The sequence below is a fragment of the Saimiri boliviensis genome, chromosome 8, assembly GCF_048565385.1.
Source record: "Saimiri boliviensis isolate mSaiBol1 chromosome 8, mSaiBol1.pri, whole genome shotgun sequence".
NCBI classification, from domain to species: Eukaryota; Metazoa; Chordata; class Mammalia; order Primates; family Cebidae; genus Saimiri; species Saimiri boliviensis.
The window spans coordinates 19,280,249-19,305,973 of NC_133456.1; the positions used below are offsets into that span (position 1 = coordinate 19,280,249).

At 37.1% G+C, this 25,725-nt stretch overlaps 1 protein-coding gene across 24 annotated transcripts in view; it reads right to left on the minus strand.

The window, feature by feature from the left end:
- DLG1 (discs large MAGUK scaffold protein 1) overlaps window positions 1-25,725 on the minus strand; it is a 278,082-nt gene that overhangs the window by 92,029 nt on the left and 160,328 nt on the right. For all 24 annotated transcript variants that reach the window (XM_039477338.2, XM_074404057.1, XM_074404058.1 and 21 more), the window contains 5 exons: window positions 15,873-15,923; window positions 13,024-13,148; window positions 10,828-10,997; window positions 9,181-9,317; window positions 3,091-3,235 (listed from right to left, as the gene is read on the minus strand). In XM_039477338.2, coding sequence (XP_039333272.1) covers window positions 3,091-3,235; window positions 9,181-9,317; window positions 10,828-10,997; window positions 13,024-13,148; window positions 15,873-15,923 — 628 coding nt within the window. The remainder of the gene's footprint in view (window positions 1-3,090; window positions 3,236-9,180; window positions 9,318-10,827; window positions 10,998-13,023; window positions 13,149-15,872; window positions 15,924-25,725) is intronic.

Genomic DNA, 25,725 nt, shown 5'->3' on the forward strand with positions numbered 1-25,725 from the left:
TAGTTGTTAAAGTTTTATCACAAGATTGCAGCAATTCAGTCAAATCTTCAGGCTCCACTCCTAATTCTAGTTTTCTTATTATTTCTATCAATTTGCAGTAACTTCCTCACTGAAGTTTTGACCTGTTCCAAGTCATCTAAGAGGGATGGAATCAACATCTTTCAAATTCCTGTTAATGTCGATATTGTGACCTTCTCCCATGAATCATGAATGTCCTTAATGGCATATAGACTGGTGAATCCTTTGCAGAAGGTTTTCAATTTACTTTGCCCAGATCCATTAGAGGAATCACTACCTATGGCAGCTATAGCCATATAAAATGTATTTTTTGTTTGTTTTGAGACAGAGTCTTGCTCTGTTGCCAGGTTGGAGTGCAGTGGTGCGATCTTGGCTCACTGCAACCTCAGCCTCCTGGGTTCAAGTGAACTTCCTGCCTCAGCCTCCTGAGTAGCTGGGATTACAGGCACACACCACCTCACCTAGCTTATTTTTTTGTATTTTTAGAAAAGACAGGGTTTCACCATGTTGGCCAGGCTGGTCTCAAATGCCTGACCTTGTGATCTGCCTGCCTCGGTCTCCCAAAGTGGTAGGATTATAGGCATGAGCCACTGCACCTAGCCTGAAATGTATTTCTTAAATAGTAAGATTTGCAAATTAAAACTACTCCTTGATCCATGGGTTACAAAATGAATGACAAGTCAGCAAGCATCAAAACAACATCAGTCTTCGTGCATACTGCCATCATAGCTCTTGGCCAGCTAGGTGCATTGTCTAAGAGCAGTAATATTTTGAAAGAAATGTCTTTTTCTGAGCAGTAGGTCTCAACAGCAGGCTTAAAATATTCAGTAAACCATGCTGTAAACAGATACACTGCCATTCAAGCTTTGTTGTTACAGTTACCAAGCACAGGTAGAGTAGACTTAGCATAATTTCTCGGATTTCTGGAATGGTAAATTGAGCATTGGCTTCAACTGAAAATCACCAGCTGCATTCACAACTAATAAGAAACTCAGCCTGTACTTCGAAGCTTTGAAGTCAGGCACTGACTTATCCTCTGTAGCTGTGAAAGTCCTAGAAGGGATCTTTTGCCAGTAGAAGGCTGTTTCATCACTGAAAAACTGCTGTTCGGTGTAGCCACTTCAATTAATGATCTTAGCTAGATCTTCCGGGTAACTTGCTGCAGCTTCTACATCAGCACTTGCTGCTTTACCTTGCATTTTCTTTTTTCTTTTTTCTTTTGGGGGGTGGGTAGAGTCTTGCTCTGTTGCCAGGTTGAAGTAGAGTGGCACGATCTCAGCTCACTGCAACCTCTACCTTCTGGGTTTAAGTGATTCTCCTGCTGAGTGGTGGGACTACAGCCATGTATCACCATGCCCAGATAATTTTTGTATTTTGGGTAGAGACAGGGTTTCACCACGTTGGCCAGGATGGTGGTCTCAATCTCTTGACCTTGTGAGCTGCCCACCTTGGCCTCTCAAAATGCTGTAATTACAAGCCTGAGCCACTGCACCCAGCCTACTTTGCACTTTCATGTTATAGAGATGACTGCTTTCCTTGAACCTCATGAACCAACCACTGCTAGCCTCACATTTCTCTTCTGCAGCTTCCTCACCTCTCTTAGCCTTCTCAGAATTGAAGCACAGTTAGGGTCCTGTACTGGATTAGGCTTTGGCTTGAAGGAATGTTACGGCTGGTTTAATCTATCCAGACTAGTTCAAAATTTGTCCATGTCAGCAATCAAGATTGTTTTGCTTTCTTATCATTACTGTATTCACTGTAACAGTACTTTTAATTTCCTTCAAGAACTTTTCCTGGGCATTCACAACTTGGTTACCTGTAGAGCAAGAGGTCTAGCTTTCTCCCTTTATTGCCATTGGACATGCCTTCCTCAGTAAGTTAATCATTCTGACTTTAAATGAGAAATACGAGACTTGTCCTTTCACTTGAACACTTAGAGGTCATTGCAGAGTTATTAACTGGCCTAATTTCAATATTGCTGTATCTTGGGGAATAGTGTGGCCCAAGGAGAGGGAGAGAAACAGGGGAATAACTGGTCATCAGAGGAGCAGTCAGAACACACACATTTATTATTAAGCTTGCTGTCTTATATAAGGGTGGTTGTGGTATTCCAAAACAATTAAAATAGTTACGTCAAAAACCAGTGATCAAAGATTACTATAGTAGATTAACAACAATGAATAAGTTTGAAATATTGCAAGATTTACCAAAATGTGACAGAGACATTAAGAGACATGAAGTGAGGACATGCTACTGAAGAAAAAAAGGTGCTGATAAATTTGCTCAATGCAGGACTGTCATAAACCTTCAATTTGTAAAAAACATAGTGTGAAGCGCAATAAAGCAAAGCACAATAAAGTGAAGTATGCCTGTACTTTACTTTTAAAACAATAAGCTGCTTGTTAAAGCAAATTTCTGTGCTCAATTGAAAAACTATTATAACAATGTAAGAATTTCAATATTTGAAAATGTTCTTTTGTGACTCTTATTTACATAAAAGTTTGCAAATCAACCCTTTAAATGTAAGAGTAATTGCTACTATAAAATAATAAAGGTGAAAGGGATCCCCCCTTCTAATTATAAAAATTTTGACTTAAAATAGATTTTTTAAATCGAGTAGATTAAAATGCTTAATAGTTTCTTTAAAAATATTTGCATTATGTGGTTGGGCACGATGGCTCACGCCTGTAACCGCAGCACTTTGGGACGCTGAGACAGGTGGATGACGAGGTCAGGAGTTTGAGACTGGCCTGACCAACATGGTAAAACCCTGTCTCTACTAAAAATACAAAAATTAGCCAGGTGTGGTGGCACACACCTGTAATCCCAGCTACTCAGGAGGTGGAGGCAGGAGAATCGCTTAAACCTGGGAGGCAGAGGTGGCAGTTAGCTGAAATTGTGCCACTGCACTTCAGCCTGGGCAACAGAGTCAGATTCCATCTCCAAAAAAAAAAAAAAAAAAAAAAAAAATCTATAATGTTTAAACTTTATTATACTGAGACCACTTCACTGATGGGCATCACAACTGAAGAAATAAGATAAACTTAAGCAAACATAAGCTAACAGACTTACAGTTGGTGATATCAGGTGGTGCATAGCCATCATTCATATACATACTTGTGGGTTTTGCTACTTTCAAATAAACAAAATCAGATGTGTTCTTTAAGGCAGTTACTGCTTCTTCGTGAGTAACTTCTTCTAAACATACATTATTTACCTAAAAAAAAAAAATCCCAAAAGACATTTATGACATTTTCACTTGTTTTCTGAGTTTTGCAAACAATTTCACAAAAAGAGAGGGAATATACGAGCATCAGGAAAATAAAGGTATGTGGAAAGAAAATACCCATGTTTGATGTCTATGATATCAGTAAGTTGGTTATCATGACATGTGAAGTTGTTGTACATTAACAGAATGGCCCATTTTGATTCCAGCTTCCATCCCTCGTATTCTCCCAGTCTTTATTTTTCTCTCTTTTTAGGCATTTAGGAATGTGCGTAGTTATGTTTCAGACCTTTTCTTTTTTTTCTGAACAAATGAAAACATACTAAAATATTTGTCCTTACATTAGGATTTTTAATGTAAGGTACCTTAGAGACTGTTCCATGTTGGGACACAAATTAATAGAATTACTACATTGTAACAAACGGTTGCACAGTACCGCACTGTGTGACTATATCATAATTAAATATTATCATATATCTGTTAATATTCCCATATTTAAATTGAAAAATTATTAGAACACAATTGAGCATAGATATTTGAATTGTTCTCGTAAATGGTTTTTATACTCACTACCATAGAATATGAGAGTGCCTGTCTGCTTAGACCTTTGACATTAAACATTATCAATTAATTTTAAAAATCCGTAAAATGATGCATGTTTTAATTTATACATCAATTAATTTTAAATTTCTGCTTTTTTAATACTCAAACTGACATTTTTTCCCAATTATTTGTTGGCGATTCATCTATCGTCTGTATAAAATATAACTGATTTTTAGGTAGTGATATATCCTGCAACCAGTACTAAACGAATTTATTAGTTCTATTAGCAGGTTCCCTAGAATAGTCTATATACGATATGATGACATCTGCAAATATTGTTTCATTTCTTCATTTCTAATCTGAATTTTTTTTAAATTTTTTTTTTCTTACTGCCCTGGACAGAATCTCAAATACAACACTGATTAGAAGTGGTAGTTTGTGACCGGGCACGGTGGCTCAAGCCTGTAATCCCAGCACTTTGGGAGGCCGAGGTGGGTGGATCACGAGGTCAAGAGATCGAGACCATCCTGGTCAACATGGTGAAACCCCGTCTCTACTAAAAATACAAAAATTAGCTGGGCATGGTGGCGCGTGCCTGTAATCCCAGCCACTCAGGAGGCTGAGGCAGGAGAATTGCCTGAGCCCAGGAGGTGGAGGTTGCGGTGAGCCGAGATCGCGCCATTGCATTCCAGCCTGGGTAACAAGAGTGAAACTCCGTCTCAAAAAAAAAAAAAAAAAGAAGTGGTAGTTTGTGTTCTTCTAGCAATCTGCCCGTTTAAGTTACTCACAATAGTCTCTTGTTTTCCTTCTGTCATTCTTGCTTTAGAGATTTGAGCCTTCTCTCTTTTTCTTGGCTGGTCTAAAGGTTTGTCATTTTGATTTTTTTCAAAGGACCAACTTCCAGTTTTGTCTATCTTCTCTATGACTTTCCTATTACCTATTTCATTAATTTCTGCTCTGATATTTATTATTTCTACCCTTCTGTTTGTTTTACATTTAGATTGCTCTTCTCTTTGTTACATTCTTTTTTGCAAAGAAAAACATTAATGTTTCTGTTTTAAATTAACATGTACTAAAACATTAATATATTTTTCATCTTCCTATTTGTACCTTTATAATTGACAATAGCAGCTGTTAATTTTTTTTCACACAAAAATGTGAAGGTCACAAAAGAATAATTTCCCCCATTGATTATTAACATTGCTTTGCAGAGTTTCAGCAGCATGGTCATTTTTATGGTTCCGTATTACCATGCAAAGCATTTATTACCACATTACTGTGCAATATACATATTATGTATTTGAAATACATATTAAATGGCTGTTGTATACTGTTTCTTTGGTTGCCTACAATAAGCCATGAATCCTGGTATTCATACCCTTGTAAAAATCTCTTCCTAAACTGAATTTTGCTTGGCCATATAACTAGCTTTTTAGCCAATGAGGTATAGTAATTGTGAAGGAACGAGAGGACTGATCAAAGCAATGCATTGTTGCTTGTCTTCTTGGAAAGTTCACTTCTGGAACCTAGTCATCATCCTGCATGAAATTCAACCTAGCCATGCAAAAAGGCCAGTGGAGAATTAAGCACCTGATTAACAGTCCCAGCTGAATTCCCAGGTGAGTGCCAACTTGCCCACCATATGTGTGAGCCAACCTAGCAGTGGATTTTGCAGCCTAGAAAAGCAAAGACAAGCTGTTTCTGTGAAGCCCTATCCTATCTGCAGAATTATAAACAAATACATGAGTAATGATTTTTTAGCCATTAATCTTTGTGCTTTCTCACATATCACTAAATAACTGATACAAGAGCTGACACAATTTGCAGAGGGATTCAATGTGGAACATGAAAGAAAGATGATGATCCCAACGTTTTAGACTAGACGTTATTTGATCATTTACCAGAGTCTTGACCTACATGTTAAAAAACAGTGACCTTTGCCGGGCACAGTGGCTCAAGCCTGTAATCCCAGCACTTTGGGAGGCGGAGGCGGGTGGATCACGAGGTCAAAAGATCGAGACCATTCTGGTCAACGTGGTGAAACCCCATCTCTACTAAAAATACAAAAATTTAGCTGGGCATGGTGGCGCGTGCCTGTAATCCCAGCTACTCAGGAGGCTGAGGCAGGAGAATTGCCTGAACCCAGGAGGTGGAGGTTGCGGTGAGCCGAGATCGCGCCATTGCACTCCAGCCTGGGTAACAACAGCAAAACTCCATCTCAAAAAAAAAAAAAAAAAAAAAAAAACAGTGACCTTTGTAATGAATAATAATGAGAAGAAAATGTACAAGGAGTGCGTCCTGGATTACTTCGATGTTTAGAGGTTAGGGATATGAGGAGACACCAGACACCAGAAAAGAAGACTGAAGAGTAGCTACTAAGAAGAGAAATACCAAGATAAAGGTGCATCAAATTCCAGCCAGATAAGTCAATTAAGACAAGGACTGAGACTTGAATGATTTCAGGGTAATTATGAGAACAAAAGCCTCAATTAAAGTTGATTTAAGAGAGAATGAGTTTTGCCACAATGGTATCAGGACAAGTTGCTGTCTCCTACCACCAAAACCAGTTCTAGAGAAACCATAAAGCAAAACATGGTAGCCAAGAAATTAAAAAGTGAAAGTGAGAAAAAACAAGTGGAGAGAGAAGGCTGTCTTGACTCTGTGTTTGTGTGTGAGGGGTGGTTATAATTTGAGGCAAGAGTGGTGATTTTAGCTGTGAAAGGGTAAGTTGGAGAAATGTAGTTCAAGTTCTGCTCTTTCCTTTTCCTCATCATTAACTAAAAAAAAAATCTCCTTGCAACAGTAAACAGTACTGAACAAGATGTAGAACAAAGGAATCTTTTCTATATTGTTGTAGTAAATTTTTACAAGCAGCCTGGAAAACAACAGGACAGTTTTTTTTTTAAAAAAGAATGCTACTAGTAGGATAATCAATGATCCAGTAAATTCCATGCTTAGGTAGACAGTCAAGTGAAATTCTTGAACATGCTCACCAGAACACACAGCAGGTCTTCCTAGGAAAATTATTCATAATACCAAAAGAAAAAAAAAAGAATGTGACTTAAAATAGATTTTTTAAAACCAACCTACTCTATGCCAGACCCAGCTGATGTGTCTTTTCAGATTCTGCTAGGCCTTGGCTGCTTGCTCAGTGGAGAGTCCTGACTCCTACTACTTTCATCTTGTCTCCTGCCCTTCCCAGTTTTCTCAGCCACTTCTGGCTGGGACTGGGCATGGTCCTTCCCAGTTTTCCATGACGTGCTCCACACAGTGAGAGCCATAACAAGGCACACACCTATGTCTGACCTGTCTATACCACCGCAACTCTAGGTCTGCCCACCATTTTGGGGCTTGGGTGAAGTGCTGTGTCATGGAGCACAGAAGCTGGCTTCCCTAGAAACTGCCCAGGGGAGTTGGGTAACACAATCCAAAAGCTTGAGACAACCCCTAGGAGTTAGACAAGAGAAAGGAGAAGAAAAGGAGCCAGCAGATAAACCCATCTTTTTTTTCCTCTGGATGGCTGGATGTAAGGTTTATGATGGCTGGATGGTGTTCTACAGCGTCTGCCTGGTAGACTGTTCTACATGACAAGCAACAGGCTACCTTATAAAATTATAGCCAGAAACATTCTACCTTCTGTTGGCTCTCATTCATTCTCTGCTTCACTTTTCATTTTTACGAACTCTAGTTTTCTTGAGATCACATCTCCCAATAACACCTTAGCACATTAGCTTTTCTTCAGATTCTGTTTTCCTAAGTAACATGGACTGAGACAGTTATTGATTGATATGGTCTGTCTCTATGTCCCCACTCAAATGTCATTGTGAATTGTAATACCCACATGTTAGGGACGGGACCTTGCAGGAGGTGATTAGATCATAGAGGTGGCTCCTCCATGATATTCTTGTGATAGTGAGTGACTCTCACAAGATTTGATGGTTTGATAAGCATTTGCCATTTCCCTTGCTGGCACTTCTCTCTCCTGCTGGAATGTGAAGAAGGGCGTGTTTGCTCCTCCCTCCCCACTGCCCACCTCACCGCCTCCATAATTCTAAGCTTCCTGAGGCCTTACCAGCCATGGAGAACTGTGAATCAATTAAACTCTTTCCTTTAAAAATTACCCAGTCTTGGGTAATTCTTTGCAGCAGTGTGAAAACAAACCAATACATTGATGAAGACTGGACAAATAAATTGCAGTACAGTTATGCAGTGGAATATTATGTAGAGATAAAATGAACAAACTTTAGGGTTTACTGAGACCTATATATCATTAAGCAATGACATGGGTCTCAGTAAAACAATACTGAGTGAAAAAAAAATACTGAAAGTCTCAATACAGTGCAATAGCATTTTGAAAAAGCTTCAAAACAAATAATACTAAACAAAATATTTAGGCATATGTTTGTAATTAAACTTTTTTGTTTTGTTTTTTTCCTTTGAGATGGGCTCTCACTCTGTCACCAGGCTGGAGTACAGTGGCACAATCACAGCTCACTGTAACCTTGATCTCCTGGGCTCAGGCATCTTCCCACCTTAGCATCCCAAGAAGCTGGGACTACAGGTATATACCACTACGCCTGGCTAATTTCTGTATTTTTTGTAGAGACAGGGTTTTGCAGTACTGTGCAGGTTGGTCTTAAACTCCTGGGCTTGAGCAATCTGCCTACCTCTGCCTCCCAGTGCTAAGATTATAGACAGGTGTTAGCCACCATACATGGCCTGATTTAATAATTTTTAAGAAGCAAAGGACACTTTGGGAGGCCGAGGTGGGTGGATCACTTGATGTTGGGAGTTTGAGACCAACTTGACCAACACGGAGAAACCCTGTCTCTACAAAAAATACAAAATTAGCCAGGCGTGATGGCGCATGCCTGTAATCCCAGCTACTTGGGGGAATTGCTTGAAACCAGGAGGCAGAGACTGCGGTGAGCCAAGATGGTGCCATTGCACTCCAACCTAGGAAACAAGAGTAGAACTCTGTCTCAAAAAAAAAAGAAGCAAAGGAATAAGAAACACAAAATGGTTGATGTTCTAATTCTTGCACTGGGTAATTCGTTATATTATTAATTGAAGTAAAACAAAAAAAGGGTCATGCACAAACAAATGATGACGTTTTATAAACCTAAGGATAATAATGAAACACTTCTGTGCATATAAGCCCTCAACCCTTCAAGAACAACAAAGGAATAAAAGGAAAAGGGAGGAGGAGCGGCAGAGAAAACAGAAATGACAAAGATATAACCAAGAATCACTTTTAGGATTTGATACAGCAAGGCTAGTATTTACTAATTTAAACTTCATTTAGACCTTTTTGGTATGCGGAAATTTCAATATCTATTAGAAAAACACAGTCAACAAAACGATTTAAAAGACAACAGGTTTCTTATACTTACTGCTAGAAGTTTATCTCCAATCTGAAGTTTGCCATCCTTATGCGCTGCACCTCCTTCAATTATTTTGGTTACATAGATGCTATTATCCCCAGGAATATGCTGATTTCCAACACCTCCAGCAATGCTGAACCCAAGACCTGTTTGGAAAACACTAGTTTTAGATTCTTATCCATAAATATGAACTTAAGCTCAGAAAGAAATGGTTGAAAACTAGAAGGTAATAGTTCCACCACACTATTATTTTTTGAAATAGAAAAGGATCTATTTAGTCATCTGCTAGTATATGTTCTAGAATCAAGGGACAATTATAAACATGGCTGCTCCTATAGTTACAAATAGATTCCTTTTATCCCTCGGGCTCCTTCTTAGTATCTTTTTGCAAATGCACTTGTTATTCCAAAGCGACATCACAAAATTATGTTTTACTTTTGTTTCCATCACAATTATGTTTCTTAATATTTTCACAAGAATAAAATAATTTAAAAAAAAAAAGTGGTGGTGGGCAGAACCAACAGGCTTTAAAAATGTGAATACTTTTGTTCTTTTTCAATATTCTATGAATTAATAATTTTAAGTAAGGAATTTCTGTAATTCTTAAATCCCATAGCTTCAATATCAGATAATTTCTCAGCTCTCCATTCCTTGCTCATTTCATGAAATCTTCCCTCTTCCATGAAGCCACATAGTGAAACTAATATTTCCAATTATCCTCAATCCATCAGTTTTCAAAATTAGAAATCTCATCTTAATAGTCCTTTACTACAGATGTAACTGCTTATAATATATATTATAAACATTTCTTAACATGGCCCGTGTATCTGCATTTAAAGTACTTTGTAGATTAATTATCACAAGTTAATATCAATACTATACTTAACTTCAAAGTGTTCAGGAACACAAATATTTCACTCTTTCAATGTGAGAAAAGTCTTCAACATAATAATATTTAATACAAACCAGAACAAATCTACTTATAAGTACAGATTTTGTTCCCTACTTTTAAAAACTCTTAAAAATATGCTAAGCAAATACTGAATACAAAAATCGTATAAAACATAAATCTATATATATGTTCACAGCAGTAAAATGTATAAAAAGTATGCATAAACATAAGAACTCTGGGCTAGGTGCAGTGGCTCACACTTGAAATATCAGCAATCTGGGGGGCTGAGGGGAGAGAATTGCTTGAGCCAAAGAGTTTGAGACTAGCCTAGGCAATGCAAGGAGAACTCTGTCTCTACAAAAAATAAAAATGTCAGCTCAGTGTGGTGGTGCATGCATGTAGTCAATGCTACTTGGGAGGACTGATTGAGCTTGGGAGATTGAGGCTGCAGTAAGCCATGACTGCACCACTGCACTCCAGCCAGGGTGACAGGGCAAAATCCTGCCTCAAAAAACAAACAAACAAAAAAACCCAAAGCATAGGAACTTTTCAAATACTGCAATCTTGGTAGAAATACAAATATTCTAAAATTCTATTTAAGATGAAAATCAGTAGAGATAACAGAGAAATTAAAAATCCTCTCAAGTTCTGTAGAATATTACTAATATTATTAACCTTGGAATGTATATCACAAAAGTTCATAGGTATATTTAACTCAGAGATTTCTTACCTAAAGATTTATCTTAGTTTGACTTACCACATACCTTTAGGACCTTTAATGAGTTTTATTTCCATTATTTTTTCTGATACTGGTTTCCGTCTTTTTACATACAAGCGTACGATAGACCCTGCTTCTTTCAATGCTTCAACTGCTTTGCTATGTGTTACATCACGAACATCTACTTCATTTACTCGTAATATACAGTCATTGACCCTGAGAAAACAAGTAAATATTAAAAATAAAATTAAATATAAGATACTTTAAATATTAATTTTCTACTTTACCAACATTTTGTTCCTTTTATTTTTAAGGTAATAAGAATTATAAATAATTCTGGAGTAATTCCAAAAAACGTAAATGAAGAAAATATATCAAAAACAAATATAAACATTTCCCAAGGGCCAGGAAAAGAAACAAACAAAATATAGTGCAAATAACAGATTATACAAAAATATTAAATAATAATTATAGCTACCACATTTATGCTTATTGCACACTTATTCTGTGTAGGCATTAAGATATACTTTATGAAAATAGCAAACATTTATTTAGCACTAACCACATGCCAGGCACTTTCTTGGTGTTTTAACCCTCATGACATATGTAAGCTAAATATTTTTTTTTTTTTTTTTTTTTTTTTTTTGAGACGGAGTTTCACTCTTGTTACCCAGGCTGGAGTGCAATGGCGCGATCTCGGCTCACCGCAACCTCCGCCTCCTGGGTTCAGGCAATTCTCCTGCCTCAGCCTCCTGAGTAGCTGGGATTACAGGCATGTGCCACCATGCCCAGCTAATTTTTTTTGTATTTTTAGTAGAGACGAGGTTTCACCATGTTGACCAGGATGGTCTCGATCTGTTGACCTTGTGATCCACCCGCCTCGGCCTCCCAAAGTGCTGGGATTACAGGCTTGAGCCACCACGCCCGGCCTAGGTAAATATATATTTTAAACCCTATTTTACTGATGGAGAAACTGAAGCATAAAGAATTTAAATAACTTTCCTAAGGCCACCCAGATAATAAGTGACAGAGCTGTGATTCAAAGATAAGAAAATTGATGCTCAAATAGTCTGAGTAATAAGTTTAAGATCACAGAGATAGTGTGAAAACCGAGATAAACTAAAAATAATTTTTTGAGTGCCATTTCCAACCTACATACTAGACTTAAAAGAATAAAGTTATTTTTTGAAATTTGTATAAAGTTGAAGATTAGGTCACTTAGTTCAAAGGTTTCTTAGGTAAAGAACTTATAATTTGCCATGGTATTATGTTTTTTAAAAGTTTGATTTGTTCCTAGTCTTAGCCTTTTCCCTAGTTCTGGTCTCCGATTACATGGTATTTCATCTGGAAAAAAAGATGGTCATCTCAATTTGGATAGAGAGGGTAAACAAAACATAAATAAAATATTAAAACTGGTCCTGACAAATTTCTATATCTAATTAACAGAATCAGGAAGTAAATGTCTACATTTACATGAATGGTCAAATGATTAATTTTTCTATCTATTTTATTTCATTAATATACCACCTGTCATATCCAGTGAGAAGCTTAGAAACTGAAAAACTGCATAATGTACCAACAGCCTTAAAATAAGATGCTGTTTTTAACAGACTATATAAACTCTTTTGTCCTAAAACTTCACGCTATTTTAACAAACAACAAGGAAATAGGAAAAATGCCATAATTTATGACCTCCCCCAAGAAACCAAAGTTTGCAAAATATATCTTCCAAAATGGAACACTAAATTTAAACAGAGACAAATGTTATTTTCATCTATTCAATTAAGAAAATATATTATTTAAAGTTTGCATATACTTTACTCTTTGTGGTGTGGGAAACAACATGGATGTGTGATCCTCTACCCTCCATATCTTAAATAAGTTTACATACATGCTTCCCAACCATAGAGGAAATGGAAAATATTTTGCGAGTGTATTTGAAAATACAAAGGGAAACTCATGATTTCTATAAATATGCTCACAAATATTTCAACCATCAACCAAATTTATTATTCGAAATGTTATAATATCTAAGATTAAAAAAACTGGACTCCTAAATGAAAACAGTAAAACAATGCTTAGACATAATTATCTCATTCATTGACTTGCATGTTGTTAAAGCATCTACCCTATGTTAGTTACTATGATAGTGTTTGTTATTTCTATTTATCGCTTGTCCAGTCTGCTTCAAGAAAAATACACAAAGTAGATTCGGCATCACAATATAAAGTGCAAAGCATACCGCAGTCTTCCATCTTGAGCAGCTGCTCCCCCTGTGATAATTTTGGTAATGAAAATACTTGAGTCATCTCCAATGTGTGGGTTGTCCGTACCTCCTGCAATGCTAAAACCAAGCCCTGAATTTCCCTGAGGATAGAAGAAAAAAAACTGACATGAGTATGATTTATCTTTGTTGACAGGTTCCTGTCATTAAAGGATGTAGAAACAAATAAAGGTATATGTGTAATATAAAGATTCTAAATTAAATGGACATGTTCTAAAGGAAAGTCCTTCAGAGGCATTACCTGCTCAGCAGGTGAGGTTCAAGAAAACATACCAAGGACGTTTGAAGTCTACTGCACAGTTCTTTCTTTAAAAGTATGTGCAGCTTGTCCTTGGATTATTCACCCATCTGCAGAGGTGTCACTATAAGTCTGTTTCTTTTAGACTGCACCTCAGCCATGTTTGGTAGGGCACATCTTTATAAAGAGACAAATGCTAAAGAGATCTTCCTGCTGTTATTTCTGAATAGGTAAAATCAATACATTTTAGCCTTTAAAAAAGGGGGAGGCGATAGTGTTTTTCTTCTGCTAACTTGCCAGCAGCTTATTTTTAAATGACCAAACTGTAGATGCTACGTGACAGCTGCCTCAATCCTTGACATGTTTAACCAATATACCTGATTAGAGAAAGTATTTTTTAATACTGAAAGTCCAACCTGAGAACTTAACATTGGTGAATTTTCTTGATAGCAAAGTAGATTTTGCCAAGGCAGCTCTACTTTTTCTTGTTTTATGAACTGGAGAAACTGGATTTCTGCTTCACAGAAAGGTTTCAACTGCCACAAAAAGTCTTCAAAAATAATTGATTTAAGCAATGGTATTAAAAAATATTTGTATCTGCAAGAATGTTCTAACTTGATTTCAGGCAATTCAAGTAAGCAAATATATCTGGACCTAAACTTTTATTATTAAATAGTGTAATCACTCACTCTACCACCATTTGTCTTAAAATTCTAACTTAATTAAAAAATGTTTTTCAATCTAACTTCATGAATTACCTGAATCTTAACAACAGTATCAGTGTATGATGGGAGGTTACCAAGTTACTTAGGCACTCAAGTTCTTCAACCAGTGAAGAATACAATGTATAGTTCTGACTAAACAAAAGGAATTTTAAAAGCCCTGGGAAAGGATAAAAAAATGAATAAAATAAAAAGGAGACATCACAAACTACTACATTAAAATATGTACAGTACATTAATACTGTGCTTAATTGAATGTTACTCCAGTAGCCACCTAACTTGAGCAGGTGATCCGAATTTAAGTAGAAGACAATAAAGATACACATGTAAAAGATTCTTTCAGATTTATTTTTCTTGGATTCCAACACAAATCTAATTATCTAGGATTTTAGTCTTGAATATACAGACATTCACTTACTTAAGAAATCTGCTTGTGTGGAACACTAAATTTCCATAAAATGCTAGCTAGATAAGGTGGCATTACTATTATAACATACAATAAAAATTGAATGCAAATATTCTCTCTTGGAGATGAAGTCTCACTCTGTCGCCCAGGCTGGAGTGCAGTGATGCAGTCTTGGCTCACTCCAACTTCCACCTCCTGAGTTCAAGTGATTCTCCTGACTCAAGTAGCTGGGATTACAGGTATGCCCCACCACACCTGGCTAATTTTTACTTTTTAGTAGAGACGGGGTTTCACCATGTTGGCCAGGATGGTCTTGAACTCCTGGCCTCAAGTGATCCACCCACCTTGGCCTCCCAAAGTGCTAGGATTACAGGCATGAGCCAGCATACCTGGCCTGAATGCAGACATTAAGGAGAAAACATATCTTAAGAAAATTTACACATTGCACACTTAAGTCATTTTCTGATTGGGGGAGTACACGTTAAGTTTTTAACACAGTTTTGTCTGTTAGAACTATGTTATTTTGGGCCGGGCACGGTGGCTCACACCTGTAATCCCAGCACTTTGGGAGGCAGAGGCGGGTGGATCATGAGGTCAAGAGATCAAGACCATCCTGGCCAACATGGTGAAACCGCGTCTCTACTAAAAATACAAAAAATTAGCTAGGCATGGTGGCGTGTGCCTGTAGTCCCAGCTACTCAGGAGGCTGAGGCAGGAGAATTGCCTGAACCCAGGAGGTGGAGGTTGCGGTGAGCTGAGACTGCGCCATTGCACTCCAGCCTGGGTAACAAGAGCGAAACTCCGTCTCAAAAAAAAAAAAAAAGAGCTATGTTATTTTGCTAGAAAAGAAAATTGACACAATGACCATGTTTACTAGTATACTCTTTACTTAATATGAACAATATTTCATTACCATGTGCATATAAACAATAAAAACAAAATTTAAAAAAAAAAGAAAAATCTGAGAAACTATTACAATCTAGAAGGGTCTAAGATGACAGGATAACTAAATGTAACGTGGTGTCCTGGATAAGCCTCTGGAAGAGAATAACATAAAATGTAAGGAAACAGAGACTTCAGTTAATAATAATGTATAAATATAGGCTTATTAGTTGAAACAAACATACTCTAGTAATGTAAGGTGTTACAATAGAGGAGGCTGAGTCCAGGGTAAATGGAAACCCTTGGGACAATCTTTACAACTTCTTTGCAAATCTAAAATTATTTTAAAACAAAAAGTTTACTTAAAAAAATAAGGTTACTAAAGCAAAGGAACATGTTTTGAAAATGTCTTGGCCAATTTTATGAACTGGAAACTTAGAAAATGTTATATAGTTCCGTTTTTGAAAGATCTCCCTTGGATTCTATATGAAAAAGCAGTATATATAATGTGCAATATGCAAAGTTCTTTAAAACAACAGATTAAGATAATAGTTTTTACCCTTTCAAGTGTGATTTCTTCATATTCACAATCTGCATCTGTGCCATTAACCTACAGGGGAAAAAAGAAACAGCTCAGAAACTTAAGAGTGTAAAATATAAAATGGCAAGACAGTATTTTTCTATGATTTATTAAGGAAAACCTGTTAAGTGCAACAGTAATCAAACAAAATAGCTTCATTTTAATAATTCTGGGGAAGATTTTCAAGGCATGGAATACAAATGTGATTAATGAGTTGACAACATTCGTGGTATCATGACTTTCAAATCCAGGAAAGGTATATCCGCTTTTAATAGTTTTGACCTCTGATCCTTCTCCGCCTTGATCCACATATCTAATCAGTTGCCAACTCTTCCAGATTTGAACACTTTAATTTTTCTGAAAATCATCACCTCTTCACTCTCATTTCTAATGCCTTTCTTCAGGCCTTGTTAAATCTCCTCTGGAATGGAATACTGTCAATGCAGTCTGCCTAATTGCTTAGATTAGTATTCCCCACTGCCCAAGTCACTGTGTTTTAAACAGGATCTTTTTAAAGCCCATAACACACTTCCTCTAAAACTTTCAAAACTTTCCCTTCCTAAAAATATCCAAACTCTATAATCTGGTAATCAAGTCTTTGAATGAACTGACCCCAGTGTACCACTCACCTTCATAAACCTTACATACCATCTAGTCTGAATGACTTGCTCTTTCCATTACATATTCTGCAATTTTCCACTTCTATATCTGGAACTTTTGTGCTTCCTTGGTCACAAATTTCACGTACATGTTTTGTGTCAAAATCAGAGTCACCATTCAAGATAACTTGCTCACAATTTATCTCCTTCCAATTTATTTCCTAGTCTCACCTGAAAGACGTTAACTTCTACAGTAAAGGCCACTAGTGAAACAAGTCACTGAAATCAGATGAACATGGATTTGAATCCTTGCTTTAAAACTTCTAGTGATATGAGGCTGAGCAAAATATCTAAATCAAATGGGAATTGTGATAAATTATATTTCTGAAGATGCCTCACATCTTCCATTCCAGACATCCTTTTGCAATATGACTAAACCACCCTACCATCAAAAGGCGTCCCTTTCTTCTCCCATTGGATCTAGGCAAGTTCTGTGACTAGCTAAAAATAAATGTGGCACAAATGATGCTATATGATTTCAGAGGCTAGGTCATCTGATGCCTGGTAGCATTTGCTTTTGCCTTAGAATGTATTTTCTTTAGAACCCAGCAGCTATAACATGAGGAAAACTCAAACAGCCTGCAGGGAGATCTAAACAAAGGAGAACCAAAGACATCAGCCAAAAGCCCCAGCTACACTCCTACCCAGCAGTCAGCACCAACTATCAGCCATGTGAATAAGGCTATGTGGACCTCCCAACCTTTTCCAGTACCCAAAACTGACAGCATGTAAAGCAGAACCATCTAATTCATTATGAGAAAAAATGTACTGTTGTTCTTTTAAGCCACTAAGCTTCAGGGTAGTTTGTTATGCAATGTTAACCACAAGAGAAATAACAAAACCTACATAAGCCACTTTGCTTTCTTAACCTTACTATAAAAAGTAACCCTTAATTCAAGTCTGATAGAGGAACCAGGAGTTTCTTCCTTGAGAACTTTTGAAACTCATCTCTACTATCCTTTCGGGTTCTGAATTCTTGTGATTCTCCTGGATTCAAATCCTATTACGACTCTGTTCCCTCTTCCTTAGATCTAAAGACATTTTCCTCTTAGATATTATGTAAGTATTTACACAGAGAGAGTTGGGATTTCACTCTGTTACCCAGGCTGGAAGTGCAGTGGCATAATCATAGCTCAATGGGGCCTCAAACTCCTGGACTCAAGTGATCCTCCTGCCTTAGCCTCCTAAGTAGCTGAAACTATAGGCACATGCCACCATGCCTGGCTAAGTTTATTTTTATCTGTTTTTCATAGACATGGGGTCTCACTATATTGCCCAGGCTCATATTTAGACTTAGACACACACACACACACATAAAATTTCTTAATCTCAGTTTGAGGAGTAACTTCAAGAGATGTGTTGATCATGTCTATGCATCTAGAGTACAGGAGGGTTCCACATGTATATATCCCACCCACTTGACTGGAAGTCCTTTGTTATGAGTAAAAGTAAAATTATTATTTGCAGCAATATCCCCTTTCTTATTCTAAAGGTTATTGGTATCATCTTGTTTCTTGCTCAAGACTTGCTAAAAGTCTATCAGTCTTTACCAAAGTAGTTTTAACATTATCGATGAGTCTATTACATTTCATGGTATTACTTTCTGCTTTTAACAATTCCTTATTCTTTCGATTTTCTAAAAAAAGATTTTTGAGTTTAATGCTCAATTTATGCTTACTCTTTTCTGTTTTTAAAAACCTCAAACTTTATAAATTTTCCTTGACATAGGGATTAGGACAAATCCCACAACTGCTACATTGGGCTCCATTTTTGTTCATTTATTTCTAAATAATCTAGAATTTTATTTTGGAAAACATTTCCAAATGAGTGTACTTATACAGCCCTTTTGGCATTAACATGAAATTCTGATATCATGACCTTAAGATTTGCCTTAAGGAATCTAAGATTTTTCATCTTTTAAGTTTCCTTATAAGGTAGGTGCTCAGTAAATGTTTCTGGTGCTTAATTAAATGCCAATTCATGTAGGTTTCTAGGCAGCACAGAAAGGTGGGTTTTGGGTAGCACTCGGTACTTTTAAAAAGGTGAAACATGAGGCAGCGGCTATATAGACCACTAGTAACTTTATTCCCTAATCCTCAAAAACTTAAAACTGCTGATACTTTCAAATACCAAGACAATTCACTAACATTAAACATACTCACACTGAGCTTTGCAGGGCCAAGAGTTTATTATCAAAAACGTGTGTGTGTGTGTGTGCATGTGTGTGTGTGTGTGTGTGTGTGTGTGTGTGTGAGAGAGAGAGAGAGAATCCTTTACAATCTACTCTCAGCAATTTTCAAGTGTACAGTACATTGTCATTAACTCTAGTTGCCATGTTATACAACACATCTTGTGAAGATACTTCTTCTAGATTGAAATTTTATATCAGTTGACCAACAGGTCTTCAATCCCTCCATCCTCAGGTAACTCCCATTCTACTTCATGCTTTCAGTTTGACCTTCTGAGATTTGATCATGTAGTATTTGCCTTTCTTTGCCTGGTTTATTTAACATAGTGTCATCCAGGTTCATCCAAGTTGTCACAAATGACAGGATTTCCTTCTTTTTAAAGGCAGAACAGCATTCCACTCTGTATATACACCACATGTTCTATATCCACTTCATGTGCCAACAGACACTTTGGTTGTTTCCGTAACTTGGCAATTGTGACTAATGCTGCAATGAACACTGGAGCCAGGTATCTCTGCGGTGTACTGATTTTTCTTTCCTTTGGATATATACTCAGAAGCAGGATTGCTAATCACATGGCTCCATTTTTAGTTTTTGGGGCCTCCATACTGTTTTCCATAATGGCTGTACTAATTTACATTCCCACCAACAGTACACAAAGGTTCCCTTTTCTCTACAGCATTGCCAACACTTATCTTGTCTTTTTTTATATCAGCCATCCTAATGGCTGTGAAGTGATGTCTCATTGTGGTTGTGCATTTTCCTAATGACTGGTGATGTTGAACATTTTTAAATATACTTGCTGGCCATTTGGTCTTTTTGAGAGGGTGCAGTGTCTTTTCAGGTTCTCTGTCCATTTTAAAAAATTGGGTTATTTGTTTTCTTGCTATTTATTTATTTTTATTTTTTTTAGAGGTAGCATCTTACTCTGTTGCCTAGCCTGGAGTACACCGTTGTGATCACAGCTCACTGCAGCCTTTAACTCCTGGACTGAAGCAATCCTTTCTACCTCGGCCTTGTGAGTAGCTAGGACTAATGGCATGTGCCATCACACTCAGCTAATTGTAAAAAAATTTTTCTGTGGAGATGAGGTCTCAGTATATTGCCCAGGCTGGTCTCAAACTCCTAAACTCAAGTGATCCTCCCACTTTGGCCTCCCAAAGTGTTGGGATTACAGATAGGCATGAGCCACCAGTCCCAATGTGTTTTCTGGCTATTGAATTGAGTTCCTTATAAATTTAATAATATTAACCCCCTTATCAGATTTACAGTTCACAAATATTTTCTCCCATTCTGTAGGTTGTCTCTGCACTCTGCTGATTGTTTGTTGCTTTTGCTAGGCACAAGCTTGATGCAATCCCATTTGTTTATTTTGTTTCCATTGCCTATGCTTTCAGGTTTCAAAATATCTGCTCAGTCCAAAGTCAAGAAGCTTTTCCCCTGTTTTCCTTCCTTCCTTTCTTTTTTCCTTCCTTTTTCCTTTCTTTTTCTTTCTGCTCAGTCCAATGTCAAGACGCTTTTTCCCTATGTCTTCTTCCTTCCTTTCCTTTCTTCCCTACCTCCTTCCCTTCCTCCCTCCCTCCCTTCCTTTTTGAGACGAACGGATGGAGTCTCACTCTGCCGCTTAGGCTGGAGTGGCATGATCTGGGCTCACTACAAACTCTGCCTCCTGAGTTCAAGCAATTCTCCTCCCTCAGCCTCCTGAGTAGCTGGGATTACAATTAGGAGCCACCATGCCTGGCTAATTTTTGTATTTTTAGTAGATATGGGGTCTCACCATGTTGGCCAGGCTGGTCTCGAACCCCAGACCTCAGGTGATCTGTACACCTCATTCTTCCAAGAGTGCTGGGATTACAGGCATGGGCCTCCACATCCTGCTGCTTTTCCCCGATGATTTCTTTCAGCAGTCTTACAGTGTCTGTTCTTAACATTTAAATCCAGAATGTATTTTAAGTTGATTTTTGCATATGGTATGAGATAAGGGTTCAATTTCATTCTTTGCATGTGGATATTCAGTTACTACAATACCATATGATGAAGAAAGTGTCCTTTCCCCAATGTGTGTTCTTGCTATTTTTTTCTTAAGATCAGTTTACCATAAATGTGTAGATTTATTTCTGAGCTCTCAATTCTACTTCATTCCATCGGTCTGTTTGTTTTTATGCCAGTACCATGCTGTTTTCATTACTACAGCTTTGCAGCAGATTTTGAGACCAGGCAGGATGATGCCTTAAACTTTGTTCTTTTTGTTCAAGATTGCTTTGGCTATTTGGGGTCTTTTGCGGTTCCACATGAATTTTAGAAGCATATTTCCTACTTTTATGAAAAGTATCACTGAAATTTTGAAAGGGACTACATTGAATCCAAAGATTGTTTGGGTAGCATGAACGTTTTAACAATATTAATCTCCGCAATCATGAAATGGGATATCTTCCCATTTATCTGTGTTTTCTTCAGTTTCATTCATCAATGTTTTATAGTTTTCACTGTACAGATATTTTACCTCTTTGGTTAAATTTATTCCTATGCATTTTACTTTATTTTTTGGTGCTACCGTAAATGCCATGAAATGAAAGAGGAGACATTAAAACCGATACAACAGAAATATAAAAGATCATAAGGAACTACCATGAACAATTATATGCCAACAAATTGGTTAACCAAGAAGAAAGATAAATTCCTAGAAATGTAAACCTACTTAGACTGAATTAAGAAAAAATAGAAATTCTAAACAGAGCATTAAAAGTCTGATTATCAATAATCTGATTATCAGTAATCAAAGATCTTCTATTAAAGAAAAGCCCAGAGTATGATGAGTATAAATTCATGACTGAATTCTACCAAACATTTAAAGAAGAATTAATACCAATCCTTCTCAAACTGTCCCCAAAAACTGAATAGGAAATACCAAACTCTTCTCAAATTCTTTCAAATTTATTTTACAAGGCCAGAATCACCCTGATCCCAAAGCCAGTCAAGGACACTGTAAGAAAAGAATATTTCAGGCTAATATGCCTGATAAACACAGATTTTAAAATTCTCAACAAGGTATTAGCAAGTTCAAAGCACATTAAAAGGATTACTTACCATATCAAGTGAGATTTAACCCTGGGAGGTAATGATAGCTCAACAAAGGAACAAATGTGACCTACCACAATAACAGAATGAAATTTAAATTTTAAATTTTGTTAAATTTTGGGTGGGTGCGGTGGCTCATGCCTGTAATCCCAGCACTTTGGGAGGCCGAAGTGGGTGGATCACCTGAGATGAGGAGTTGGAGACCAGCCTGGCCAACATGGTGAAACCCTGTCTCTACTAAAAATACAAAAATACTAATACAAAAATTAGCCAGGAGTGGTGGTGGGTGCTTGTAATCCCAGCAAAGTGGGAGGCTGAGGCAGAAGAAATGCTTGAACCCAGAAGGCGGAGGTTGCAGTGAGCCGAGATCGCACTGTTGTACTCCAGTCTGGGGAACAAGAGCGAAACTCTGTTTCAAAGAAAAATTTAAAAATCTTTTAAATTTTAACCACTTTAAACAGTAACATGTGGCTTATGGCTACTTTACTGGATGGCACAGTTCCAGTTAAATCATTCCACTAAGCTCAACTTTGTCCTTCTAAAACATAATCACACAGTCTCTTTCTTTTGCTTTCTCTCTTCTCTCCCTCTCCTAACTCTCCCACCTCTCCCCCACTCCCACCCCCATTTTGGGGGGCTATGACTGGTATTACACTAAATTTACGGATTATTCTGGGGAAAATGAAGATTTTTACATTATTTTCCTGCTCAGCACCATGACCTGTTCTCTACTTAAGTACTCTTTCATGCTACTCAGTAAAGTTTTATAGTTTTCTTACTACAAACTCTATATATTTCATTTTTAGCTTATCGCTAGATATTTCACATTTTTGTTAATATAGTTAGTGGATTCATATTTCCATCAGGTTGTTGCTGGTATAATGGAATAGCATTTACTGTTTAACTTTTAAATTGTTTATCTTTTTAGTATAATTAAAGGCCTTAGTACAATTTTAGCCTTTACTTATAGGTACATATAGGTCATAATTAAGTAGAAAAAATTTTATGACAGATATTCTTGGTCCTTTACCGGCCCAAGGATTTTAAGGTTCTAATCAGTTAGCACTAATATATTCAAACAAGACAAATCCCATTACATTAAAGGTACAAGACTTGTCCAAGGAAAGATTTTTAAAAAGCCTAATTTACTAATTCCTTATGTTTACATTTGATTAAATAATAATTTTCTAATGATAAAAAGATAGTCTGACAGGAAAGTATCACAATCCTAAATATATATGCATCTAATACTGGAGTTACCTAATTTATAATAACTACTAGAGCTAAGAAATGAGATAGATGGCAACACAATAATAGTGGGGATTTCAATACTCTGCTGACAGCACCATATCGATCACTAAGACCGAAAGTCAATAAAGAAACAATGGACTTAAAACTATACCCTAAAACAAAGGAACTTAACAGATATTTACAGAACATTCTACCCAACAACTGCAGAATATACATTTTATTCATCAGCACATTGAACATTCCGCAAGACAGACCATATAATAGGCCACAAAAAAAATCTCAGTAAATTTAAGAAAATCAAAATCATATCAATTGTACTCTCTCTGACAGCAGTGGAATAAAACTGAAAATCAACTCCAAAAAGAATCCTTAAAACCATGTAAATACATGGAAATTAAATAACCTGCTCCTGAATGATCGTTGAGCCAACAATGAAATCAACATGGAAATTAAAAAATTATTTGAACTGAATGGTAACAGTGACACAACCTATCAAAACCTCTCGGATACAGCAAAAGTAGTGCTAAGAGTAAAGTTCATGGCATTAAATGCCTAGATCAAAAAGTGTGAAAGAGCACAAACAGACAATCTAAGATTACACCTAAGTGAGACAACCTATCAAAACCTATGGTATACAGGAAGAGCAGTGCTAAGAGTAAAGTTAATAGCATTAAATGCCTACATCAGAAAGTCTGAAAGAGTACAAAGACAATCTAAGGTTACACCTAATGGAACTGGAGAAACCCTAACAATCCAAACCCAAACGCAGCAGAAGAAAAGAAGTAACGATGATCAGAGCACAACTAAATGAAAGTGAAGCAAACAAAAATAAAAAGACAAATAAAGCAACAAGCTGAATCTTTGAAAAGATAAATAAAACTGATAGAACATTAGCGAGATTAATCAAGAAAAGAAGAGAAGATCCAAATGGACAGGTGTGGTGACTCACTCCTGTAATCCCAGCACTCTGGCAGGCTGAGATGGGTGAATCACTTGAGGTTAGATCAGTCTGGTCAACGTGGTGAAACCCCATTTCCACTAAAAATACAAAAATTAGCTGGCCGTGGTGGCGTGCACCCATAATCCTAGCTACTCAGGTGACCAAGGCAGGAGAATTGCTTGAACCTGGGTGGTGGAGGCTTCAGTAAGCTGAGATTGTGCCACTGTACCCCAGCCTGGGTGACAGAGCAAGACTCCATCTCAAAACAAAAAAAGATCCAAGCAAGCTCGATTAGAAATAAAACAGGAGATAATATAACTGATCAGAGAAATACAAAAGATTATTCAAAGCTACTATGAATACATTTATGTGCATAAACTAGAAAACCTAGAGATGGGTAAATTCCTGGAAATATACAACCCTCCTACATAAATCAGGAAGAAACAGAAACTCTGAACAGACCAGTAACAAGCAGTGAAAATGCTGATTAAAAAATTGCTAACAACAAAAAAAAGTCCAGGACCAGACAGATAACAGCTGAATTCTGTCAGAAACAGTACCAATCCTATTGAAAATATTCCAAAAGATAGAGAAAGAGGGAATCCTCCCTAAGTCATTCTATGAAGCCAGTATCACACTAATATCAAAATCAGGGAAGGACCTAACAACAACAAAACTACAGACACATATCCCCGATGAACACAAAAGCAAAAATCCTCAACAGCCTACCAAGAGAATCCAACATTATCAAGTGGGTTTCATACCAGGGATGGTTTAACATACATTAAGTCAATAAATGTGATACACCACATAAAATTAGAAACAAAAATGACATGATCATCTCAATAGATGCGAAAAAGCATCTGACAAAATTCAGCATCCTTTTATGACTAAAACCCTCAGCAAAATCAGCATAGCCTACATACCTTAAGGTAATAAAAGCCATCTATGACAAACCCACAACCAACATTATATTGAATGGGGAAAGTTGAAAGCATTCCCCCTTGAGAAGTGGAAGAAGACAAGGATACCCACTTTCACCATTTCTATTCAACACAGTACTGGAAGTCCTAGCCAGAGCAATCAGACGAGAAAGAAAGGGCACCCAGATCAGTAAAGAGGAAGCCAAACTGTTGCTGTTTGCTGCTGATATAATAACTGTATACCCAGAAAACACTAAAGACTCAAAAAGCTCCTAGAATTGGTTAAGTGAATTCAGCAAAGTTTCAGGATACAAAATTAATGTGCACAAATCAGTAACTCTGCTATACACCAACAGTGGCCAAGCTGAGAATCAAATCAAGAGCTCAACCCTAGGCCAGATGCCCTGGCCCACACCTGTAATCAGGCAGATCACCCGAGGTCAGAAGTTCGAGAGCAGCCTGACCAACATGGGGAACTATCATCACTACTAAAAATACAAAAATTAGCCGGGAGTGGTAGGGCATGCCAATAATCCCAGCTACTCCTGGGGGTCAGAGCAGGAGAATTGCTTGAACCCAGCAGGCGGAGGCTGCAATGAGCTGAGGTTGTGTTACTGTACTCCAGCCTGGGCAACAGAGTGAGACTCTGTCTCTTTAAAATAAAATAATAAGAATGCAACCCTTTTTACAATAGCTAAAATAAAATAAAATACTTAGGAATATACCTAACCAAGGAGGTGAAAGACCTCTACAAAGAAAACTACAAAACACTGCTGAAAGAAATCACAGATG